Here is a 24,005-nt window from a genome sequence, read left to right on the forward strand (position 1 = left end):
GTGTTGCAGCCAAGCCTGGCTGGGGCACTTAGTGCCATGGTCTGGTTGGTTGGGCAGGGCTGGGTGCTAGGTTGGACTGGCTGAGCTTGGAGCTCTCTTCCAGCCTGCTTGGCTCTATGATTCTATGATTCTAAGTATCTGAAGGCTGCCAGGAGGGGGGGACAGGCTCTGCTCACTGCTCCCTGGCACAGGACAAGCAGCAATGGATGGGAGCTGCAGCACAGGAGGTTCCAGCTCAGCACAGGGAGGAACTTCTTGCCTGGAAGGGTCCCAGAGCCCTGGCACAGGCTGCCCAGAGAGGTTGTGGAGTCTCCTTGTGTGGAGCCTTCCCAGCCCTGTCTGGATGTGTTCCTGTGTGCCCTGAGCTGGATTGTGTGGTGCTGCTCTGGCAGGGGGTTGGACTGGATGCTCTCCTTAGGTCCCTTCCAACCCCTAACACCCTGTGATGCTGTCTGGGTTGGCAAGGTGTCTCCAACACATCCCCTGCCTGCCTCCTTTAACAGGAGCACAGCCACATGGCTTTGGCCACTTTGTCTCTCTGACTCCACCACCCCGAGCCTGTGCCCCACTGTGACCCCAGGCTCTGGTTTGGGTGGAGCTGAGTGTGGTGCCATCAGCTGCTGGCAGATGAAGGGCAGAAGAGCCTGGCTTGGCTCTGCCCCTTGCAGAGGCAGGAAGGTTGATTGATTTTCCTTTCAGGAGGCACTGCAAAGCAGTAGGCTCCTGTGATCCTCTGAATGCTTGCAGCAGCATCCCAGAGCACAGGCAGGTGGCAAGAGGTTTGCAAACAAGATGTGGCAGAAACACCCCAAGGGTTTGGGGAGAGAGCTGAGGTGGGAGGAGGTTAAGAGAGAGGGTCAGATGGACTGGTATGGTTAGTGTGGTGATAGTAACAGTGTTTGGCACTGCCTGCATCCAGTCCTGCTTTCCCTCTGTGGGCTGGAGAAGCCCCTGAAGAGCTGGAAGCAGAGAGGGGGTGGAGATGTGTCTGTAAGCAGGGGTAGAAAAGTTGAGCATCTCTTTACAGGGAGGAGGCTTAAGAAGAGAAAAGGATCAGAGTAAGAGACAAGGAGATGTTTGCTCTAGAAGTAAAGGCTGCAGCTCCTCAGTGCTCTCTGCACCCCATGGCCCCTTACTGTCCTCACCTCACTTTGACTGCCTTAAATCAGGGCAGCCTAAAACCTCCAGCTCAAGGTGCCTGCCAGGCCCCAGATGTGTCCAGTGGTGCTGCAACTGCAGGAGGAGACCAAAACCAGTCAGGTGCAGGCTGCTGTTGTTGGGGAAATCAAGTGTTCAGTTCTGGGCCCCTCAATCCAAGAGAGGTGATGAGGTGCTGGAAGGTGTCCAGAGAAGGTTGATGGAGCTGGTGAAAGGTCTGGAACACAAACCCTGTGAGGAGAGGCTGAGGGAGCTGGGGGGGTGCAGCCCGCAGCAGAGGAGGCTCAGGGCAGAGCTCATTGCTGCCTGCAGCTGCCTGCAAGGAGGCTGTAGCCAGCTGGGGTTGGGCTCTGCTGCCAGGCAGCCAGCAGCAGAAGAAGGGGACCCAGGCTGAAGCTGTGGCAGGGCAGGTCTGGGCTGGCTGTGAGGAGGAAGTTGTTGGCAGAGAGAGAGTGATTGGCATTGGAATGGGCTGCCCAGGGAGGTGGTGGAGTGGCTGTGGCTGGAGGTGTTGAAGCCAAGCCTGGCTGGGGCACTTAGTGCCATGGTCTGGTTGGTTGGGCAGGGCTGGGTGCTAGGTTGGGCTGGCTGAGCTTGGAGCTCTCTTCCAACCTGCTTGAGGCTATGACTGGCCAGGGCTGGGTGCTAGGTTGGGCTGGCTGAGCTTGGAGCTCTCTTCCAACCTGCTTGAGTCTATGACTGGCCAGGGCTGGGTGCTAGGTTGGGCTGGCTGAGCTTGGAGCTCTCTTCCAACCTGCTTGAGTCTATGACTGGCCAGGGCTGGGTGCTAGGTTGGGCTGGCTGAGCTTGGAGCTCTCTTCCAACCTGCTTGAGTCTATGATTGGGCAGGGCTGGGTGCTAGGTTGGGCTGGCTGAGCTTGGAGCTCTCTTCCAGCCTGCCTGATTCCATGACTCTATGAACTGCCCCATCAGAGGAGGAGTGTGGCCCATGGCTGGCTGAATTTCTGGTCTAACCTGGTGCAATGGTACCAACAGAGGTGCAAATCTGGGGCATTCTCAGCTGGGCACCACTATTGCCCTCAGTGCCTCAAAGCTCAAAGTGCCCTGGGCTAAGGAGGAAGAGGGCTGGGGTGACTGCAGCCTGCCTTTTGATAGTTTGCTATCCATTTCTCCTCAAAGCACTCAACCCATGGACACTGAGACATGAAAATGAGAGAGGGAAGGTTAAAGTGCTGCCTTTTTCTTCAGCCCTCACCTCACTTTGCACACCCCAACCTGGAAGGCAGCACAGACACTTTCCAAACCGTGGAGAGGTTGAAGCTTGGGATTCTGCTGGCTGCAGCCAGCTGCTTGGAGTGCTGGCAGAGAGACACAGCTCCTCCTGCAGCCCACACCCACAACACCCACAGAGGGGATAGATGCTGCCTGGGGCTGTGCAGGCTGGAGCAGAGGAGGCTCCCAGGGGACCTTCTGGTGGCCTTGCAGGGTCTGAAGGGGGCTCCAAAAAAGCTGGGGAGGGACTTTGGAGGCTGTGAGGGAGTGTCAGGAGTGGGGAGGATGGAGCAAAGGTGGAGGTGGGGAGAGTGAGGCTGGAGGGGAGGAGGAAGTTGTTGAGCAGGAGAGTGGTGAGAGGCTGGAATGGGTTGCCCAGGGAGGGGGTTGAGGCCCCATGGCTGGAGGTGTTTGAGGCCAGGCTGGCTGAGGCTGTGGTCAGGCTGCTCTAGGGTAGGGTGTCCCTGGGCATGGCAGGGGGGTTGGCACTGGCTGCTCCTTGTGCTCCCTTCCAGCCCTGCCTGCTTCTGTGATTCTGATTGCTTCTTGCTCCCACCAGAGCATCAGTGGAATAAGAAAAAGCCCAGCACCTGAAGCCAGGCTTGGGCATCTCCTGGGCATCTTTGTGTTCTTCACAGCTGGAGACCAAACCAGAACCTCAGTCCAGCACCTGAAGCCAGGCTTGGGCATCTCCTGGGCATCTTTGTGTTCTTCACAGCTGGAGACCAAACCAGAACCTCAGTCCAGCACCTGAAGCCAGGCTTGGGCATCTCCTGGGCATCTTTGTGTTCTTCACAGCTGGAGACCAAACAGGAACCTCAGTCCAACCTGGGCATCTCCTGGGCACCTTTACGTTCTTCAAAGCTGGAGACCAAACAGGAACCTCAGCCCAGCACCTGAAGTCAGGCCTGGGCATCTCCTGGGCATCTTTATGTTCTTCACAGCTGGAGACCAAACCAGAACCTTAGTCCAGCCTGGGCATCTCCTGGGCATCTTTATGTTCTTCACAGCTGGAGACCAAACAGGAACCTCAGTCCAGCACCTGAAGCCAGGCCTGGGCATCTCCTGGGCATCTTTATGTTCTTCACAGCTGGAGACCAAACAGGAACCTCAGTCCAGCACCTGAAGCCAGGTCTGGCCATCTCCTGGGCATCTTTGTGTCCTTCACAGCTGGAGACCAAACCAGAACCTCAGTCCAGCATCTGAAGCCAGGCCTGGCCATCTCCTGGGCATCTTTATGTCCTTCACAGCTGGAGACCAAACAGGAACCTCAGTCCAGCACCTGAAGCCAGGCCTGGCCATCTCCTGGGCACCTTTGTGTTCTTCATAGCTGGACACCAAACCAGAACCTCATTCCAGCATCTGAAGCCAGGCCTGGGCATCTCCTGGGCATCTTTGTGTTCTTCACAACTGGAGACCAAACAGGAACCTCAGTCCAGCACCTGAAGCCAGGCTTGGCCATCTCCTGGGCACCTTTGTGTTCTTCACAGCTGGAGACCAAACAGGAACCTCAGTCCAGCCTGGGCATCTCCTGGGCACCTTTATGTTCTTCACAGCTGGAGACCAAACAGGAACCTCAGCCCAGCACCTGAAGCCAGGCCTGGGCATCTCCTGGGCATCTTTGTGTTCTTCACAGCTGGAGACCAAACCAGAACCTCAGTCCAGCATCTGAAGCCAGACCTGGCCATCTCCTGGGCATCTTTGTGTTCTTCACAGCTGCAGACCAAACAGGAACCTCAGTCCAGCATCTGAAGCCAGGCCTGGGCATCTCCTGGGCACTTTATGTTCTTCACAGCTGGAGACCAAACAGGAACCTCAGTCCAGCATCTGAAGTCAGACCTGGGCATCTCCTGGGCACCTTTGTGTTCTTCACAGCTGGAGACCAAACAGGAACCTTAGTCCAGCATCTGAAGCCAGGCCTGGGCATCTCCTGGGCATCTCTGTGTTCTTCAAAGCTGGAGACCAAATAGGAACCACAGTCCAGCACCTGAAGCCAGGCCTGGGCATCTCCTGGGCACCTTTGTGTTCTTCACAGCTGGAGACCAAACAGGAACCTCAGTCCAGCATCTGAAGCCAGGCCTGGGCATCTCCTGGGCACCTTTGTGTTCTTCACAGCTGGAGACCAAACAGGAACCTCAGTCCAGCACCTGAAGCCAGGCCTGGGCATCTCCTGGGCACCTTTGTGTTCTTCACAGCTGGAGACCAAACAGGAACCTCAGTCCAGCCTGGCCACCTCCTGGGCACCTTTGTGTTCTTCACAGCTGGAGATCAAAGAGGAACCTCAGTCCAGCCTGGGCATCTCCTGGGCATCTTTATGTTCTTCACAGCTGGAGACCAAACAGGAACCTTAGTCCAGCATCTAAAGCCAGGCCTGGCCATCTCCTGGGCATCTTTGTGTTCTTCACAGCTGGAGACCAAACCAGAACCTCAGTCCAGCCTGGCCATCTCCTGGGCACCTTTATGTCACAGTATCACAGTCTCACAGTATCATCAGGGTTGGAAGAGACCTCACAGATCATCAAGTCCAACCCTTTACCACAGAGCTCAAGGCCAGACCATGGCACCAAGTGCCACATCCAGTCCTGCCCTGAACAGCTCCTGTCCTTCACAGGTGGAGACCAAACAAGACCCTCAGCCCTTCTGAAATGCTCAGAGGGTACTGCATCAATAAAACTCACCCCCCCCAACCCTCCCCTGCCTTCCTCCTTCCTTTGCACCCTGCTGCAGAAAGACAGGGACAGGATGTCCAAGTGCCACCCAAGACCCCCCCCATGCTCAGTTGCTGTGCTCAGGGCTCCCAACCCCGGTGCAAACCCAGACTAAGCAGAGCTGTTCTAAAACCACCATCCACAAACCTGCCCCATTCCTTTTTTTTGCAGCCCACAGTCAACCTCAGCTCTTTCACAGTCTCACAGCGTCACCAAGGTTGGAAGAGACCTCACAGAGCATCAAGTCCAACCCTTTAGCACAGAGCTCAAGGCCAGACCATGGCACCAAGTGCCACGTCCAGTCCTGCCTTGAACAGCTCCAGGGACGGCGACTCCACCACCTCCCCGGGCAGCCCATTCCAGTGTCCAATGACTCTCTCAGGGAAGAACTTTCTCCTCACCTCCAGCCTAAATCTCCCCTGGCACAGCCTGAGGCTGTGTCCTCTCCTTCTGGTGCTGGCCACCTGAGAGAAGAGAGCAACCTCCTCCTGGCCACAACCTCCCCTCAGGTAGTTGCAGACAGCAATAAGGTCTGCCCTGAGCCTCCTCTTCTCCAGGCTAACCAATCCCAGCTCCCTCAGCCTCTCCTCGTAGGGCTGTGCTCAAGGCCTCTCCCCAGCCTCGTTGCCCTTCTCTGGACACGCTCAAGCATCTCAATGTCCCTCCTAAACTGGGGGGCCCAGAACTGAACACAGCACTCAAGGTGAGGTCTAACCAGTGCAGAGTACAGGGGCAGAATGACCTCCCTGCTCCTGCTGGCCACACCATTCCTGATGCAGGCCAGGATGCCACTGGCTCTCTTGGCCACCTGGGCACACTGCTGGCTCATGTTCAGGTGGGTATCAATCAGCACCCCCAGATCCCTCTCTGTCTGGCTGCTCTCAGCCACTCTGACCCCAGCCTGTATCTCTGCATGGGGTTGCTGTGGCCTCATCTCAACAGGCATAAAAAACCCCAAACCCTTCTCTTTGCTGTTGGATATATTTGTTTTGGTGGCTTCTATGGCTCCATAACCTTCCAGCTCTGCACTGTTTTAACCTCAGCAGCTGAAATTTGCTCCTCTCCTTTTTTTTTTTTGCTCCCTGTATTAAAATGCTCTAGAAAACCAAGTGACCAAAAATCTATAGCTCTAATACCTGCTTAAGCTTCTTGGGGGTTGTTTCCCCCCTCCCCCCCCCCCCCCCCCCCCCCCCAACCTGTTTCTCTTCTTTTTTCCCCCTTTCTGTCATTGTTGGTTTGGTTTTTTGTTTGGTTTTGTGGTGTTGGTTGTTGTTTTTTTTTCCCATGTGGTCTTTTTGTTTGGGTTTTTTCCCCCATGTGATGTTTTGTTTGGTTTTTTTCCCCCCCATGTGGTCTTTTTGTTTGGTTTTTTTCCCCCATGTGGTCTTTTTGTTTGAGTTTTTTTCCCCCATGTGTTTTTTTTTGTCTGTTTTTTCCCCCATGTGGTCTTTTTGTTTGAGTTTTTTTCCCCCATGTGCTTTTTTTTGTCTGTTTTTTTCCCCCCATGTGGTCTTTTTGTTTGGTTTTTTTTTCCCATGTGGTTTTTTGTCTGCTTTTTTTTCCCCATGTGGTCTTTTTGTTTGGGTTTTTCCCCCCTTGTGGTGTTTTTTTTCCCCCATGTTGTGTTTTTGTTTGGTTTTTTTCCCCATGTGGTCTTTTTGTTTGGGTTTTTTCCCCCCTTGTGGTGTTTTTTTTTTTCCCCATGTGGTCTTTTTGTTTGGTTTTTTTCCCCATGTGGTCTTTTTGTTTGGGTTTTTCCCCCCTTGTGGTGGTTTTTTTTTCCCCATGTGGTCTTTTTGTTTGGTTTTTCCCCCCCTTGTGGTGTTTTTTTTTCCCCATGTGGTCTTTTTGTTTGTTTTTTTTCCCCCTTGTGGTGTTTTTTCCCCCCCATGTGGTCTTTTTGTCTGTTTTTTTTTCCCCATGTGGTCTTTTTGTTTGCATTTTTTTCCCCTTGTGGTCTTTTTGTCTGTTTTTTTTTTCCCCCATGTGGTCTTTTTGTTTGTTTCTAATCCTTAGCAAAACCTAAACAAAAGAAATGGAGGAGGGGGAGGGGGAAGAAGGAATTAAAGGAGGAGGTGGGGAAGGAAAAGGGGGCAAATAAGGTGGATGAAAGTCTAACCGGGGACCCGGACTGCACGGCTGACAGTGCCTCCCCCTCCCCATCCCCCTCCCCAGCTCTCAGCAAGAGTCCTCACAAATTGGAGGGCAGTTTGGACCTGACAGGTTCCAGCTCCCCAGCGAGCGCTAAGGATTCTTTCCGCCCGGCGGCAGTCAGCGGAGCGGCTCCGGTCCCCAAGGCCAGCGGCTGCGGTAAGGAACCTGAGGACATCTGCCGCGACAAAGTCACACGCCCGGGGATGGAGCTGCAAGGCTTCGCCAGGAGTCCGCTCCCTCCGGCAGGGAAAGGAGAGAAGCTGGAAACGGATTCCCGAGAGGAATGAGGAGAGCTGCGGTGGCTCAGCGTCTGAGCCAGCTCCTGGGGCAGAGAGGGTTGGGAGGCAGAGATGAGCTTCGCCTCCTGGCTCAGGCGTCCCGGCGGCAGCGGCGCTGCGCTCTTGGCTTGCGGGATGGGCGGAGGCGCTGGGCTGGAGGTGTGAGGCAGCAGCAGAGAGCCGTGAGAGCCTGAGGCCCCAGAAGGGCCGCACTGAAAAGTTCTGGTTGCCACCGGGCTCTGACTAGGAGGGCTAAGGCCAGAGGGGGTGTAAGAGGGGGAGGCGCCGGCAGGCTGCTGCAGCGGGGAGGCAAAGGGTGGCCGCTCCTGGTGGAGCTGGGCTATGCTTCCAGCCAAAGATGCTAATGCACTTGGATGGGGTTGGCAGGGGCCAGAGGGTGGCCCACCGGAGGCGTGTGCCAGCTGGCTTAGGCTGGAGGATGGAGAGTTGGAAGAAGGAGGGGGTTGGAAGTGATTCATGCCCCCTAAAGTCCCGCTGCCCGAGAGCTGCTGTAACTGTCCTCCCGGCAGCTGCCTGGGGGGGGGCTGGAACTGGTGGAGAAGGCTGGGGGGGGAGTTTGATGAGAGTTGGGTGAGTGAGGTGGATGGGGAACTTGTTGTGGCTTGCTGGAAGTGCCCAAATCCACTGCTGGAAAGGCTTTGCTGCTGCTGCTGCTGCTGTTGCTGCTGCTGCAAGGGCTGAGCTGTACCTAAGGGTGATCCAGAAGCTGCTTGTTGGAACTGACTGAGTCCCACCGAGGATGTGCTGCTCAAACCTGGCTGGCTCGGGCCACCTGGAGGGGATCCCACCTGGAACTGGCCTAAGCCAGCAGCAGCTGAGAATCCTGCCAGCTGCTGGATGTGGAAGGAAGAGGATGAAGGAGTTTCTGCTCCCGGGGTGTGCAGCTGGGATGGAGTGCTGGAGGGAGAGCCGACGGCAGAAGGGCCAGCTGAGGGGATCAGAGACTGAAGCCTCTTCACGGGTCGTGGAGTCTGGTTGGATTGCTGCCCCAGGGAGCCCAAGACGGACACGGGAGGGCGGAAGATGGCCGTGGGGAGGCGTGGGTGGTGGGTCAGAGCTATGGCAACAGAAGTGGTGGCCGCTGCAGCTTGCAGGGGAGCCTGGATCAAGGGAGTCCAGATGACAGGGGTGGGGGTGGAGGCGGCGGCGGCGGCGGCAGCCTGGACGTTGTGAGCGCAGTGTGCCATCTCCCGGTCGTGCTGCACGATCTGCTGGATGATCTCGTTCTCCTGGTAGTTGAAGACGCCCGAATTGAGGTCGTGCTGGACTTTATGCAGCAGGATGGAATTCTTCTTGCCTGTAGGGAAAGGGAGGAAAGCGAGGAGGAGTCACTGGGAGATGCCAAAGCATGGGGAGGGCTTCCTCGAAGCTTCCTGCCAGCCCTTCCCTCCAGCTGCTGGCTCTGTTTCCCCTCCACTGTCATTATGGGCTCTGTGTGCAGTGTCTGTGCTCCTGCAACCAGATGACAGACATCATTAGCTTCTGCTTTTCTGCTACCATCAACAGACCTAAGGAGCCCATTAAAATGTGCCTGGCAGGACACATGTTCTTAGTTAAGCAGCAAGGCCACTTTTGGTAAGTGAGCTTGGAGGTTCTTGTGCCCCTGTGCTCAGCACTGCTCAGGCCACCCCTGCAGTGCTGTGTCCAGCTCTGGGCTCCTCCATTGCAGAGAGCTGCTGAGGTGCTGGAAGGTGTTTGGAGAAGGGCAGCAAGGCTGGGGAGGGGCCTGGAGCACAGCCCTGTGAGGAGAGGCTGAGGGAGCTGGGGGGGTGCAGCCTGCAGCAGAGGAGGCTCAGGGCAGAGCTGATTGCTGCCTGCAGCTGCCTGCAGGGAGGCTGTAGCCAGCTGGGGTTGGGCTCTGCTGCCAGGCAGCCAGCAGCAGAAGAAGGGGACCCAGGCTGAAGCTGTGGCAGGGCAGGTCTGGGCTGGCTGTGAGGAGGAAGCTGTTGTCAGAGAGAGTGATTGGCACTGGAATGGGCTGCCCAGGGAGGTGGTGGAGTGGCTGTGGCTGGAGGTGTTGCAGCCAAGCCTGGCTGGGGCACTTAGTGCCATGGTCTGGTTGGTTGGGCAGGGCTGGGTGCTAGGTTGGGCTGGCTGAGCTTGGAGCTCTCTTCCAGCCTGCTTGGTTCTATGATTCTATGATTCTGACAGCACCTGCCCATGGGCTGCCTCTGCACTTTTGTTCTCTGAAGCTGTTTGAAGCTGCTCCAGCCAGGGGTAGGACTAAATCCATACAGCCAGGGAATGGTAGAATGCTTTGGGCTAGAAGAGACCTCTAACGGTCATCCAGTTCCAACCCCTCTGCCCAGGGCAGGGACACCTCCCACTAGCCTAAGTTGTTCTCAGCCCCATCCAACATAGCCTTGGACACCTCCAGGCAGGGGGCATCCACAGTGTCCCTGAGCAACCTGTTCCAGTGTCTCACCATTCTGTAAAGAATTTCTTCCTAAATTTGTCTCCACACTTCCATGAAATCACAGATCTGAAGATAAGCCCAGTTCTGGAGCCCCTGCTACAAGAAGGATAAGGACCTGCTGGAAGGTGTTCAGAGAAGGGGATGCTCAGAGGGCTGCAGCACCTCTGCTATGAGGACAGGCTGAGAGAGTTGGGGCTGCTCAGTCTGGAGAGGATAAGGCTCAGAGGAGACCTCAGTGTGGCCTTCCAGGATCTGAAGCAGGCTACAAGAAAGCTGGGGAGGGACTTTTTAGGGTGTCAGGTCCCTCTTGGCACCCTAAAACCTCCAGCTCCTGGGGGCAATGGAGCAAAACTAGAAGTGGGGAGATTCAGGCTTGGATGTTAGGAAGAAGTTCTTCAGCATCAGGGTGGTGAGAGACTGGCACAGGGAGGTGGTGGAAGCCTCATCCCTGGAGGTGTTTAAGGCCAGGCTGGATGTGGCTGTGAGCAACCTGAACTAGTGTGAGGTGTCCCTGCCCATGGCAGGGGTTGGAGCTGGATGATGCCTGAGGTCCCTTCCAGCCCTGCCAGTTCTGTGATCCTGTGATGCTAGGTCAGCTGCTGCTGTTGTTGCCTCAGACCATGGTTTGATGTTTAACTTGTCCCACACAGGACTCTGGTCTAAACTGATGGGCTCCAAGAAGTGGCTAACAGAGGACTGCCATGCTGGGTAGCAGTTCCCAATGTGATCCCAGAGGATCCAGCACATCTCTGCCTCTTTTAAACATCTCCAGGGATGGGGGGGATTCAATTAACGCCTTGGGCAGCCTGTTCCAGTGTTTGAGAACCCTTCCAAGGATGTTTCTTTCCAATGTCCAACCTAAACCTCCCTTGGGGCAGCTGGAGGCTGTTTCCCCTCAATTTATCACTCATTAAGCAACACCCACCAGGCTCCAACCTCCTTTCAGCAGGTTGTAGAGAGCCAGAAGGTTTCTTCTCAGCCTCCATTCGGGGAGCTGTAGAGAGCAATGAGGTCTTCCTTCAGCCTCCTCTGCTCCAGGCTAAGCACCCTCAGTTCTCATAGCTGATCCTTCCCAACCCTGTTCTCTGAAGCCTTCTCCAGCTTTGTTGTCCTTCTCTGGACACACTGCAGCCCCTCAAGGAGACCAACACCCACCTCACTCCAGCTTCCTTTCAGGGAGCTGTAGAGAGCAATGAGGTCTCCCTTCAGGCTCCTCTGCTCCAGGCTAAGCACCCTCAGTTCTCATAGCTGCTCCTTCCCAACCCTGTTCTCTGGAGCCTTCTCCAGCTTTGTTGTCCTTCTCTGGACACACTGCAGCCCCTCAAGGAGACCAACACCCACCTCACTCCAGCTTCCTTTCAGGGAGCTGTAGAGAGCAATGAGGTCTCCCTTCAGGCTCCCCTTCTCCAAGCAAAACACTCCCAGTTCCCTCAGCTGCTCCTCACCAAACCCACTCTCCAGACCCTTCCTCAGCTTTGTTCCCCTTCTCTGATCACACTGCAGCCCCTCAATGTCCTTCTTAGAGTGAAGGGCCCTAAACTGAACCCAGGACTCAAGATGTGGCCTCACCAGTGCTGAGGACAGATGTATGATCCCTTTCCTAAGTGGGGGACAGTATTGCTGGGCCCACACCAGGGTATTGGTGGCCTTCTTGGCCACCTGGGCACACTGCTGGCTCAGGTACAGCTGGGTGTTGATCAGCAACATCTCCAGGTCCTTTTCTGCCAGCCACTCCTCCCCAAGCCTGGGGTGTTGCATGGAGTTGTTGTGATCCAAGTGCATGAAATGGTAACAGCAAACATCCTGAAGGATCAGGGAATAGGTACAGGACATTCAGCTCCTCTTGGAGAAGAGGTGATTTGATACCAGCTTATAGGGAACTCAGGAGACAAAGGAAGGTGCTGAAAGCCCCAGAAGGGCCCAGGAGACACTCTGATCTCAGGCAAATCCATACAGCTCCAAGGAGTGAGGTAGCTGAAACTGTAGGCAAGCAGTGGAAGACCACAGCAAGTGTCTGTCCTCTGCTGCACCTCTTAAAGCAGAGCCTTTCTCTCTGGGCAAAGGAGGAGCTCTGGCTCCAGCTGAGGGCTCTGCAGCAAGGCTGTGCTCAGAGCTGGCAGCCTGCAAGGGGCTGAGCTGCACCACAAACCCAAACCACTCCAGTGCTGACAGGAGGTTGCCTCTAGATCTGCAGCTGGTGTGTCTGGGACACGTTTGCCATGGCATGGGGATGCTTAATGCATGCAGGTTTGTTTTACCTCCTGCTAATCACTCCCCCCCCAAAAAAAAACAGCTGTAAGGTGTATGAACTCTCCTCTCAGAGAAAGCCACCAGCCCTGGAAGGACTCAGGAGTGAAGGAAAACAGTGTCCTGAGCTGATGGTGTCATTAGAAGGGCTGCAGAGCTCATCTGCACTGGCAGTGCCTGTGGAGGACAGGGCTGTGATGTTTGCTTCCTCGGCCACTGGGCTGGAACAGACAGATCCTGCTTGTCCCTGAGAGAGCACAAATGTCACCTTTGGACTTCAGAGCACCTTTGCAGTGAGCAGAGATGGTGCAGGGGCTCCTGCTGTACACACACACACACACAGAGAAGGTAATTTCCACCTGGCATCTCCTCAGCTCACAAATTAATCACAGGATGAAGCAGGTTGGAAAAGACCTTTGAGATCATCGAGTCCAACCTATCACCTAAATTAAATCACTCAGAGCTGCTGAAACAGAAAGAGAAATGCAAAGCTGCCCTGACTGGAGAGGAGGGACAACCTGCCTAAGTAAAACTGACAGGGAAGAGACACTCTGCCCTGCACACTGGAGTTAAACTGGGATTCAGGCTGCAGGTTTGGAATCATTCCCTTTCTGGAGTGGCAGGTACAAATCCCAGCATGGGGAGCCTGTAGCTAGCTGCAAGGTCAGGATGTGGATGGGAGGTGACCTGCTGAGTTCAAAGCAGACCAGGCAGGGAAAAAATAAACCAGCTGCCTTGCCACAATGGCTTTATTGATAACAAGCTGTGGCAAACCCAGGCTGAGGGGTAGAAGAGGGAGAAAGAGCAGATGGTGCTAGTGCAGCTCTCTGAAAAGCCAGAGAGCAGCAACTGCTCTGCGTCTGCATCCTTCCACCTCGGCTCGCTCGGTTCACTTCCACCTCACCTGTCTCTGGCTTCCTTCCTCTGTGCTCTAACAGGCTGTGATTTCCAGCACTGCCCTCAATTCCAACGAGAAGCCACAGGGCTGGAGAGCAGGCAGGCAGAGAGGGAGCTGGGGGTGCTGGCAGAGAGGAGCTGCAGAGGAGGCAGCAGAGTGCCCAGGTGGGCAGCAGAGCCAATGGCATCCTGGGCTGGCTCAGGAGCAGTGTGGGCAGCAGGACAAGGGAGGTTCTTGTGCCCCTGTGCTCAGCACTGCTCAGGCCACCCCTGCAGTGCTGTGTCCAGCTCTGGGCTCCTGCATTGCAGAGAGCTGTTGAGGTGCTGGAAGGTGTCCCCTGGCAGCAAGGCTGGGGAGGGGCCTGGAGCACAGCCCTGTGAGGAGAGGCTGAGGGAGCTGGGGGGGTGCAGCCTGCAGCAGAGGAGGCTCAGGGCAGAGCTCATTGCTGCCTGCAGCTGCCTGCAGGGAGGCTGTAGCCAGCTGGGGTTGGGCTCTGCTGCCAGGCAGCCAGCAGCAGAAGAAGGGGACCCAGGCTGAAGCTGTGGCAGGGCAGGTCTGGGCTGGCTGTGAGGAGGAAGTTGTTGGCAGAGAGAGTGATTGGCATTGGAATGGGCTGCCCAGGGAGGTGGTGGAGTGGCTGTGGCTGGAGGTGTTGCAGCCAAGCCTGGCTGGGGCACTTAGTGCCATGGTCTGGTTGGTTGGGCAGGGCTGGGTGCTAGGTTGGGCTGGCTGAGCTTGGAGCTCTCTTCCACCCTGCCTGATTCTGTAATTCTCTGATTCTAATCAGAGCCACAGAGGCTGAGCTGAGGGGCAGGATGTTTGCAGAACCAGAGCTCTAGAAAGCACAGAGAGAGATCCCAGCAGCCTCTGGTTTCCTTGGCAGAGCACTGTAGAGAGAAAATGCTAACACCTCCCAAACAGCCACACTTTTATTCCCCCTCTCTGAAAAACCAGATTGATCAAAGCTCCTTCAATTTGTCTCGAGTTGATAAAACAGTTCCAGCCAAAATCAGGAACCTGTTACTTCTTTTTTAGCTTTTAAAGCAGAACATTTCAGCTTTCCTCTGAAATTAGATCACAGTTCACTGTTTATCCCTGAGCCCAGCTGGAATATATCAACTGTTTCATTACAGCAAATCTTTCTTTTCTGTTTTGCCAAGGAAATCTCCAATGTCTGCTCCAGGACACTTAAAGAAATCACTGAAAAGGTCCTGGCAGTTATTGGAGGGGAAAGGAATTTTTCAGGACCATTTTTTCTGGGCCTGTAAAGCAGTTAGCAAAGTGAAACACAAATTGATTTGCCCCATTCTAATGAATTGCATCATTTCCATGATGTTTCCACACACTAATAGAAGCCTTAATAGTTGCTTCTGGAGAAAATCCTCCTTTTGACCAGCACCAGATCAATCATAGAATCAAGCAGGTTGGAAGAGAGCTCCAAGCTCATCCAGGCCAACCTAGCACCCAGCTCTGGTCAGTCATAGACTCAAGCAGGTTGGAAGAGAGCTCCAAGCTCAGCCAGCCCAACCTAGCACCCAGCCCTGGCCAGTCATAGACTCAAGCAGGTTGGCAGAGAGCTCCAAGCTCAGCCAGCCCAACCTAGCACCCAGCCCTGCCCAACCAACCACACCATGGCACTAAGTGCCCCAGCCAGGCTTGGCTGCAACACCTCCAGCCACAGCCACTCCACCACCTCCCTGGGCAGCCCATTCCAGTGCCAATCACTCTCTCTGCCAGGAACTTCCTCCTCACAGCCAGCCCAGACCTGCCCTGCCACAGCTTCAGCCTCGATCCCCTTCTTCTGCTGCTGGCTGCCTGGCAGCAGAGCCCAACCCCAGCTGGCTACAGCCTCCCTGCAGGCAGCTGCAGGCAGCAATCAGCTCTGCCCTGAGCCTCCTCTGCTGCAGGCTGCACCCCCCCAGCTCCCTCAGCCTCTCCTCACAGAGTTTGTGCTCCAGGCCTCTAACCAGCTTTGTTGCCCTCCTCTGGACATGTTGAGAGCAAACACACAGCAGAGCCCTGGTGGGAGTAAAACCTTTTCCTGGCTAAAGCCCTGCACAAAACAGAAGCCAAGAGTATGAGCAAGTTTGCTTGGGCCAGTGCCTCTGAGATGCTTTCAGACAGGGCTGGGTGATAGGTTGGATTGGATGATAGGTTAGACTGGGTGCTAGGTTGGGCTGGCTGAGCTTGGAGCTCTCTTCCAACCTGCCTGATTCTATGACTGGCCAGGGCTGGGTGCTAGGTTGGGCTGGCTGAGCTTGGAGCTCTCTTCCAACCTGCCTGATTCTATGACTGGCCAGGGCTGGGTGCTAGGTTGGGCTGGATGAGCTTGGAGCTCTCTTCCAACCTGCCTGATTCTATGATTCTATGATGTATGAAATGCCTTCAGTTTCTAATCCATTTACTTCTCAGGATGAACTGTCACACAGCACCTGCCTGGAAAGGAGAGCAGAGAAGGCAGGGATCAGAGGGCTGGAAGGCTGATTGGTTTGGCTCTGTGTAACCCTTGCTGAAATGATAATCTGCAGCTCCCAGCTATGCTCAGTGACCTGCAGCAGAGTCCTGTGTTCTTGTTAAGCCAGTGAGAAGCTTCATTAGGAGAGAGGAAAAGGGACAACTCCTCTTTCCCCTTCAATACACTCATGGAAGCATTGAGGCTTCTCTCTTGCTTCAAGGTCTGAGCAGAGCCTCAAGTACTAAGATAAACAAACCACCTAAGAGTCTCTCCTAAAGCCAAAAGCACTACATCCCTCAGGGAAGAGACCCCAAGGATCATCAGGAAAAGCTTGGCTGGGGCACTTAGTGCCATGGTCTGGTTGGTTGGGCAGGGCTGGGTGCTAGGTTGGGCTGGATGAGCTTGGAGCTCTCTTCTAACCTGCTTGAGTCTATGATTGGCCAGGGCTGGGTGCTAGGCTGGCCTGGATGAGCTTGGAGCTCTCTTCCAACCTGCTTGAGTCTATGATTGGCCAGGGCTGGGTGCTAGGTTGGGCTGGATGAGCTTGGAGCTCTGTTCCAACCTGTCTGATTCTAGGATTGCCCTTGGCTGGGTGCTAGGTTGGGCTGGCTGAGCTTGGAGCTGTCTTCCAGCCTGCTTGACTCCATGATTCTATGATCTGGTCCCACCTGTCTAGGTGATAGTGGAGTTGAAACAAGCTGGCCCAGCAGCATGCCAGGTGAGTCCACTGCAATAAATCCAGTACTGGAGCCATCTGCAACCACCTCATGCACCAACTCCCTACTACCCTTGCTCACTCTGAGGTCACTCAAGGCCCCTTCCCTTGCTGCAGAGGACAGAGAAGCTGCCCTGGGTTTCTGGAGCATCAGGACAACTTGATGAAAGGTAGATTGGGTGGCTCCCAAGCAGCCCCTTGGGCTGGATCTGCTTCTGAAGAGATCTGAGGGAGAGATCAACTGATGGAGCTACAGGAGTAGAGGCAGTTAATGGCACTGGAACAGGCTGCCCAGGGAGGTGATGGAGTCATGATCACTGGAGGTGTCCAAGAAGGATGTGGACATGGCACTTTGGGACATGGCTAGTGGCTCCCAAGCAGCCCCTTGGGCTGGATCTGCTGCTGCAGAGGTCTGAGGGACAGTTCAACTGATGGAGCTACAGGAGTAGAGGCAGTAATGACACTGGAATAGGCAGCCCAGGGAGGTGATGGAGTCAAGATCATTGGAAGTGCTCGAGAAAGATGTGGACATGGCACTTTGGGACATGGATTAATGGCTGCCAAGCAGTCCTTTGGGTTGGATCTGCTGCTGGAGAGGTCTGAGGGAGAGTTCAACTGATGGAGCTACAAGAGCAGAGGCAGTTAATGGCCCTGGTATAGGCAGCCCAGGGAGGTGATGGAGTTAGAATCACTGGAAGTGCTCAAGAGAGATGTGGACATGGCACTTTGGGACATGGCTAGTGGCTCCCAAGCAGCCCCTTGGGCTGGATCTGCTTCTGCAGAGGTCTGAGGGAGAGTTCAACTGATGGAGCTACAGCAGCAGAGGCAGTTAATGGCACTGGAACAGGCTGCCCAGGGAGGTCTTCTCCTGATGATCCTTGGGGTCTCTTCCCCAAGGGATGTAGTGCTTTTGGGGTCAGGGGAGATGCTTAGCTGGTTTGTTTACCTTACTGCTTGAGACTGCTCAGAACTTGAAGCAAGAGAGAAGCCTCAATGCTTCCATGAGTGTATTGAAGGGTTTCTGGAGCATCAGGACAACCTGATGAAAGGCAGACTGGGTGACTCCCAAGCAGCTTCTTGGGCTGGATCTGCTGCTGCAGAGGTCTGAGGGAGAGATCAACTGATGGAGCTACAGGAGCAGAGGCAGTTAATGGCACTGGAACAGGCTGCCCAGGGAGGTGATGGAGTTAAGATCACTGGAAGCACTCAAGAAAGATGTGGACATGGCACTTAATGGCCATGGTGGTGTTGGGTTGATGGTTGGACTCAATGACCTTGAAAGCCTCCTTCAACTGAAACAATTCCATGCTTCTAAAACCCAGAAGGTCTCCACATCACAACTGACTCTTTTGTTCTCTTTGTACAGCTCCCAACACAATCTGATTTCTTTCTCCCCCCACAGTCAGACCAAAAAAAAGACCCCAAAGAACCAAACACACAAACCCAACCCAACATCAGTGGAGTGCTGTGGGTTTTAAAAGCTGCCTCACTGCAACAATAGGCTAAATACAGGGGGGGGAAAGGAAGCTATTTAGAGCCTTGAAGATGCTCACAGCAAAGCTGCTGCTGCTTTAAAGTGGAGTGGGGCATGTAAAATGATGGAAAGGAGGCAAATAGATGTTGCTCCCTTCATAAAGAACTGCAAAGGCAGATTTCCTTCAACTGCAGACAGCACACAAAAGAAGGAGGAGAAAGGCTCATGTGGTTTCATAAAAGGAGCTGGCAGGCAACAATAATTCTTCTATCCAATCATCAAAATTAGCCTTCTGTTGTTAAAAGTCTGCAGAGACCCAGGGGAAATTAGCTGTGACTTTCTGTTCATTCCCCCTTTTCAGTCCTGCCTAAAGCCCACTGCCTGCAGTTGAAGAATTCAGGGCACTAAATTGCTTTCTGCATTTGCATGTATTTGAAAGAATCTCTCTTTATTAGGCTGCCTTAGGCACCCCCCCTGGCCTGCTGTCAAAGTGGCTGCCCCCCTGCCACACTGAGCCTTCCTTCAGGTCTTCATTTCTTCTTCATGCAACAGGTTACTAAATACCCTCCTGGGCTGATGACCTGCAGGGAAAGGGCTCCCAGCACAAGGTGGTCTTTGCCCCCTGTGAGAGTCTGGATCATGTCACCCTTGGTCAGCAACCAAAGATAAGCACTGCCATGGTCTGTCCCTTGATAGACACTGCCATGGTCTGTCCCTTGATAGACACTGCCATGGTCTGTCCCTTGATAGACACTGCCATGGTCTGTCCTTGATCAGCACTGCCATGGTCTGTCCCTTGATAGACACTGCCATGGTCTGTCCCTTGATCAGCACTGCCATGGTCTGTCCCTTGATAAGCACTGCCATGGTCTGTCCCTTGATAAGCACTGCCATGGTCTGTCCTTGATAAGCACTGCCATGGTCTGTCCCTTGATAGACACTGCCATGGTCTGTCCCTTGATCAGCACTGCCATGGTCTGTCCCTTGATAGACACTGCCATGGTCTGTGTCTTGATAAGCACTGCCATGGTCTGTCCCTTGATAAGCACTGCCATGGTCTGTGCCTTGATAAGCACTGCCATGGTCTGTCCCTTGATAGACATTGCCATGGTCTGTCCCTTGATAAGCACTGCCATGGTCTGTCTCTTGATAGACACTGCCATGGTCTGTCCCTTGATAAGCACTGCCATGGTCTGTCCCTTGATAAGCACTGCCATGGTCTGTCCCTTGATAAGCACTGCCATAGTCTGTCCCTTGATAGGCACTGCCATGGTCTGTCCTTGATAAAGATTTCCAAGGCTTCTCCCTTGAGAGACACCCTACCCTAGAGCAGCCTGACCACAGCCTCAGCCAGCCTGGCCTCAAACACCTCCAGCCATGGGGCCTCAACCCCCTCCCTGGGCAACCCATTCCAGCCTCTCACCACTCTCCTGCTCAACAACTTCCCCCTCCCCTCCAGCCTCACTCTCCCCACCTCCACCTTTGCTCCATTCCCCCCACTCCTGACACTCCCTCACAGCCTCCAAAGTCCCTCCCCAGCTTTTTTGGAGCCCCCTTCAGATGCTGGAAGGCCACAAGAAGATCCCCTGGGAGCCTCCTCTGCTGCAGCCTGCACAGCCCCAACTCTTTCAGGCTGTGCTCACAGCAGAGCTGCTGCAGCCTCTGAGCATCCTCCTGGCCCTGCTCTGGACATTCTCCAGCATCTCCACAGCCCTCTTGGCCCAGGGGCTCCAGAGCTGGATGCAGAACTCCAGGTGGGGTCTCAGCAGAGCATAGCAGAGGGGAGGAACTCCTGATGAACTCCACAGAAGAACATCCCTGGGCCACACACTCATCTCTCTCCCCCCCATCTGTGGCTGATGCTAATATAATCCTTGCCCTTTTCCTTCCCTCTTCCTTCTCTTTTGTTCCCTCTCTCCCCTTCTCTCCTTCCCTCTGTTTTGTTCACCTTTATCCTTTAATCAATAGTTTTGTGGTGCTCTCTGGTCTCACCTGCACCTTAATTTCACAACACAGAAACCTGTAAGAACAGATCTTGCTCCCCTGGACAGAGCTACTGTTCTCTGTTCTCTGGATCTTGCCAACCTCCACTTGCCTGTGGGTTCCTTGTGTCCTGAGCTGGTCTCCTGGGATCATTCAGCTTGCTGTCATTGTCCCCAGAGTGGCAACCCAGCTAACAGGCAAAGAAACCCTGGGTGTACTTAGTAACTGGCAGGCTGCCACAGCTGCTTCTCCACCCTGGGGAGCTCTCCTGCACTGGGCTTATACTGGTTGAAAGGTCTGGAGGAGTCTGTGTCCAGAGGGAAATCAGCTGGCATGGAGATGTACTGAGAGGAAAAGTGCTCTTCTCCTGACTGCTTTGGATGTGGCTTACCCCACAGCCAGCTGGAGTCACTGGCATGGCAAGGTTCAGCTCAGAGCTGGAGCAGCTCTCAGCAGCAAAGCTAAGCCCAGCTGGATCAGCTCTCTCTGAGCAGCCACGGAGGAGTTCTGTGCTCTCAACACATCTGCTCCAGAAACAAATCCAGACTGAGTTTCCTGGGAGCCTGCCTGTGTAAATGCAGCACAAAGGGGATGTGCAGCTCTCCAAGAATCACAGAATCAGAGAATCAAGCAGGTTGGAAGAGACCTCCAAGCTCATCCAGTCCAACCTAGCACCCAGCCCTATCCAATCCCAGAATCAAGCAGGTTGGAAGAGAGCTCCAAGCTCAGCCAGTCCAACCTAGCACCCAGCCTTGGCCAATCACAGAATCAAGCAGGTTGGAAGAGAGCTCCAAGCTCAGCCAGTCCAACCTAGCACCCAGCCTTGGCCAATCACAGAATCAAGCAGGTTGGAAGAGAGCTCCAAGCTCACCCAGTCCAACCTAGCACCCAGCCCTATCCAATCACAGAATCAAGCAGGTTGGAAGAGAGCTCCAAGCTCATCCAGTCCAACCTAGCACCCAGCCCTATCCAATCACAGAATCAAGCAGGTTGGAAGAGAGCTCCAAGCTCAGCCAGTCCAACCTAGCACCCAGCCTTGGCCAATCACAGAATCAAGCAGGTTGGAAGAGAGCTCCAAGCTCATCCAGTCCAACCTAGCACCCAGCCCTATCCAATCACAGAATCAAGCAGGTTGGAAGAGAGCTCCAAGCTCAGCCAGCCCAACCTAGCACCCAGCCCTATCCAATCCCAGAATCAAGCAGGTTGGAAGAGAGCTCCAAGCTCATCCAGTCCAACCTATCCCCCAGCCCTATCCAGTCAACCAGAGCATGGCACTAAGTGCCTCATCCAGGCTTTTCATGAAGACCTCCAGGGATGGTGCCTCCACCACCTCCCTGGGCAGCACATTTCTGGGCTCCCATCTACGAGGCAGAACCCAACTCCATGTGCAGGTTCAGTTCTCACCTGCTCAGGATGGATTCTTTCAGCTCTGGGGGTAAGCTGAAGTGCTGGAGTGGGTCCAGAAGAGGCCATGAAGATGATTAGAGGCCTGATGGGGATAGGCTGAGGGAGTTAGGGGTAATCAGCCCAGAGATGGCTCGAGGGAGACCTTAGGGCAGCCTTCCAGTACCTGAATGGAGCCTACAAGAAAGCTGGGAAGGGAATTTTGACAAGGGTTTGGAGTGACAGGATGAGAGGGAATGGATTGAAGCTGGAAGAGAGGAGACTTAGACTGGATGTTAGGAAGAAATCCTTGATAAGCAAGGGTGGTGAGACACTGGAACAGGAGGTTGTGGATGCTCCCTGCCTGGAGGTGCTCAAGGCCAGGTTAGGTGAGCAAACCCAACCCCTGCCCATGGCAGGGGGGTTGGAATAGGATGATCTTGAAGGTCCCTTCCACCCAAAAGCATTCCATGACTCTGACTCCATGATTCCAAGACCTTTACAGTGCAACAGGACCTCCTTCTCCCCTGCTCCTCTGCAAGCCCACCTGGAGTTCCAGCCCTGTGCAGGAGCTTTGGTGCAGGAAAGCCAAAGAGCACATGGAAAGAGCTCATTGCACTGGGGATGTCACCTGGATTTCTCTTCATGTTCCCATCTTAACCAACAACCATGGGTTCAGATATGGGCAGTGGAGGTGTTCCCACCCTCTACACCCAGGGCAGTGGCTGAGGGTTCTCCCTTTCCAGAAACTCAGCAGCTGCCTTCAAAAATATCTTACCTTTTTTAACAGACAGAGCAAAAACTTTAACTGGGTCACACTGCTGTAGGTCAAATGGTACAGGATCCCAGATTCCCAGCATGCTGGGGGTTGGAAAGGGGCCAATGGAGATCACCCAGCCCAACTCCCCTGTTAAAGCAGAGGCACCCACAGCAGCTTGCCCAGCATAGAATCATCCAATTCTAGAATCAAGCGGGTTGGAAGAGAGCCCCAAGCTCAGCCAGCCCAGCCTAGCACCCAGCCCTATCTAGTCATAGAATCAAGCAGGTTGGAAGTGAGCTCCAAGCTCAGCCAGCCCAGCCTAGCACCCAGCCCTGGCCAATCACAGACTCAAGCAGGTTGGAAGAGAGCTCCAAGCTCAGCCAGCCCAGCCTAGCACCCAGCCCTATCTAGTCATAGAATCAAGCAGGTTGGAAGTGAGCTCCAAGCTCAGCCAGTCCAACCTAGCACCCAGCCCTGGCCAATCACAGACTCAAGCAGGCTGGAAGAGAGCTCCAAGCTCAGCCAGCCCAACCTAGCACCCAGCCCTGCCCAACCAACCAGACCATGGCACTAAGTGCCCCAGCCAGGCTTGGCTGCAACACCTCCAGCCACAGCCACTCCACCACCTCCCTGGGCAGCCCATTCCAGTGCCAATCACTCTCTCTGCCAGGAACTTCCTCCTCACAGCCAGCCCAGACCTGCCCTGCCACAGCTTCAGCCTGGGTCCCCTTCTTCTGCTGCTGGCTGCCTGGCAGCAGAGCCCAACCCCAGCTGGCTCCTTTAAGGGCTGGTCAGAGGTGAATGTGACTCTGAAACAAAGCTTTCTGCCAAAGCACACACATACACACTCCACATGGACCACAGGGGCTGCTGGCCTTATATCATCTGTGCCTCTAGCAGTAGCCTCAAAGGAGAGGCACACAGACATCTATCTGCATCCCATTAACCTCCTGGAGTGGAGCCAGAGGAGGCCACAGCAATGATCCAAGAGTGGAACCCTTCTTTTCCTGTGGGGCCAGGCTGAGAGAGTTGGGGTAGCTCAGCATGGAGAAAAGAAAGCCCCAGAGAGACCTTCTGGGGACATTTCAGTACTTAAAGGGACTTCCAAGAAAGCTGAGGATGGACTTTCAGCAAGGCTTGCTGTGAGAGGACAAGGGGGGATGGTTTGAACTAAACAAGGGAGATTCAGACTGGAGAGAGTGGTGAGACCCTGGCCCAGAGAGGGGGCAAATGCCTCATCCCTGGAGCCATTCCAGGTCAGGTTGAGGCTCTGAGAGACTTGTTCTACTTGCAGATGTCCCTGCTGACTGCAGTGGGGTTGGAGTGAATGACTTTGAAAGGTCCTTTCCAACCCAAACCATTCTCTTGTCCCCTCACCCCCAAAGCTGCTTGCTCATCTCATGCCCTGGGGAGTGGCTCAGCTGCCTAACCAAAGCTGGGACTGCAGTGTGGGTGCAGTGCAAGGTTTTTGCTGAGCACACATGGCTTTATTTACACCCAGTTCAGGCCCTGTCATTTATCTTGCATGCTACATGCCACAAGGGAGCAGCTCAGAGGCGTTCAAAGGCAGAGCTCCACCTTTGCTGGCATTGTTTTCCCTGCAGAAGAGATGAGGAATTGAGGCAGAGAGCAGAAGTGTGACAAGGACGAGCAGGGGAATCTGTGGCAGAGCTTGGCAAGGATCCCAGATCTTCTCATTCACAGTTCACCTCTGGAATCACAGGATCACAGAATGGAAGAGGTTGGAAGGGACCTCAGAAGATCAGAGTTCAACCCCCCCCCTGCCAGAGCAGGATGACTCAGGGCAGGGTCACACAGGTGGGTTTGGAATCTCTTCACAGAAAGGAGACTCCACAACCTCTCTGGGCAGCCTGCTCCAGGCTCCTGCACCCTCACAGTCACAAAGTTCATAGAATCAGGCAGGGCTGGAAGGGAGCACAAGGAGCAGGCAGTCCCAACCCCCCTGCCATGCCCAGGGACAGCCTACCCTAGAGCAGCCTGACCACAGCCTCAGCCAGCCTGGCCTCAAACACCTCCAGCCATGGGGCCTCAACCCCCTCCCTGGGCAACCCATTCCAGCCTCTCACCACTCTCCTGCTCAACAACTTCCTCCTCACCTCCA

At 54.6% G+C, this 24,005-nt stretch overlaps 1 protein-coding gene across 1 annotated transcript in view; it reads right to left on the reverse strand.

The window, feature by feature from the left end:
- Positions 1-6,305: 6,305 nt before the first annotated feature.
- HCN4 (hyperpolarization activated cyclic nucleotide gated potassium channel 4) overlaps positions 6,306-24,005 on the reverse strand; it is a 188,744-nt gene continuing 171,044 nt past the window's right edge. The window contains exon 8 of the mRNA XM_064157233.1: positions 6,306-8,849. Within this exon, the coding sequence (XP_064013303.1) occupies positions 7,291-8,849 (1,559 nt within the window). The 3' untranslated portion in view covers positions 6,306-7,290. The remainder of the gene's footprint in view (positions 8,850-24,005) is intronic.

The sequence above is a fragment of the Pogoniulus pusillus genome, chromosome 17 (genome assembly GCF_015220805.1).
Source record: "Pogoniulus pusillus isolate bPogPus1 chromosome 17, bPogPus1.pri, whole genome shotgun sequence".
NCBI lineage: Eukaryota > Metazoa > Chordata > Aves > Piciformes > Lybiidae > Pogoniulus > Pogoniulus pusillus.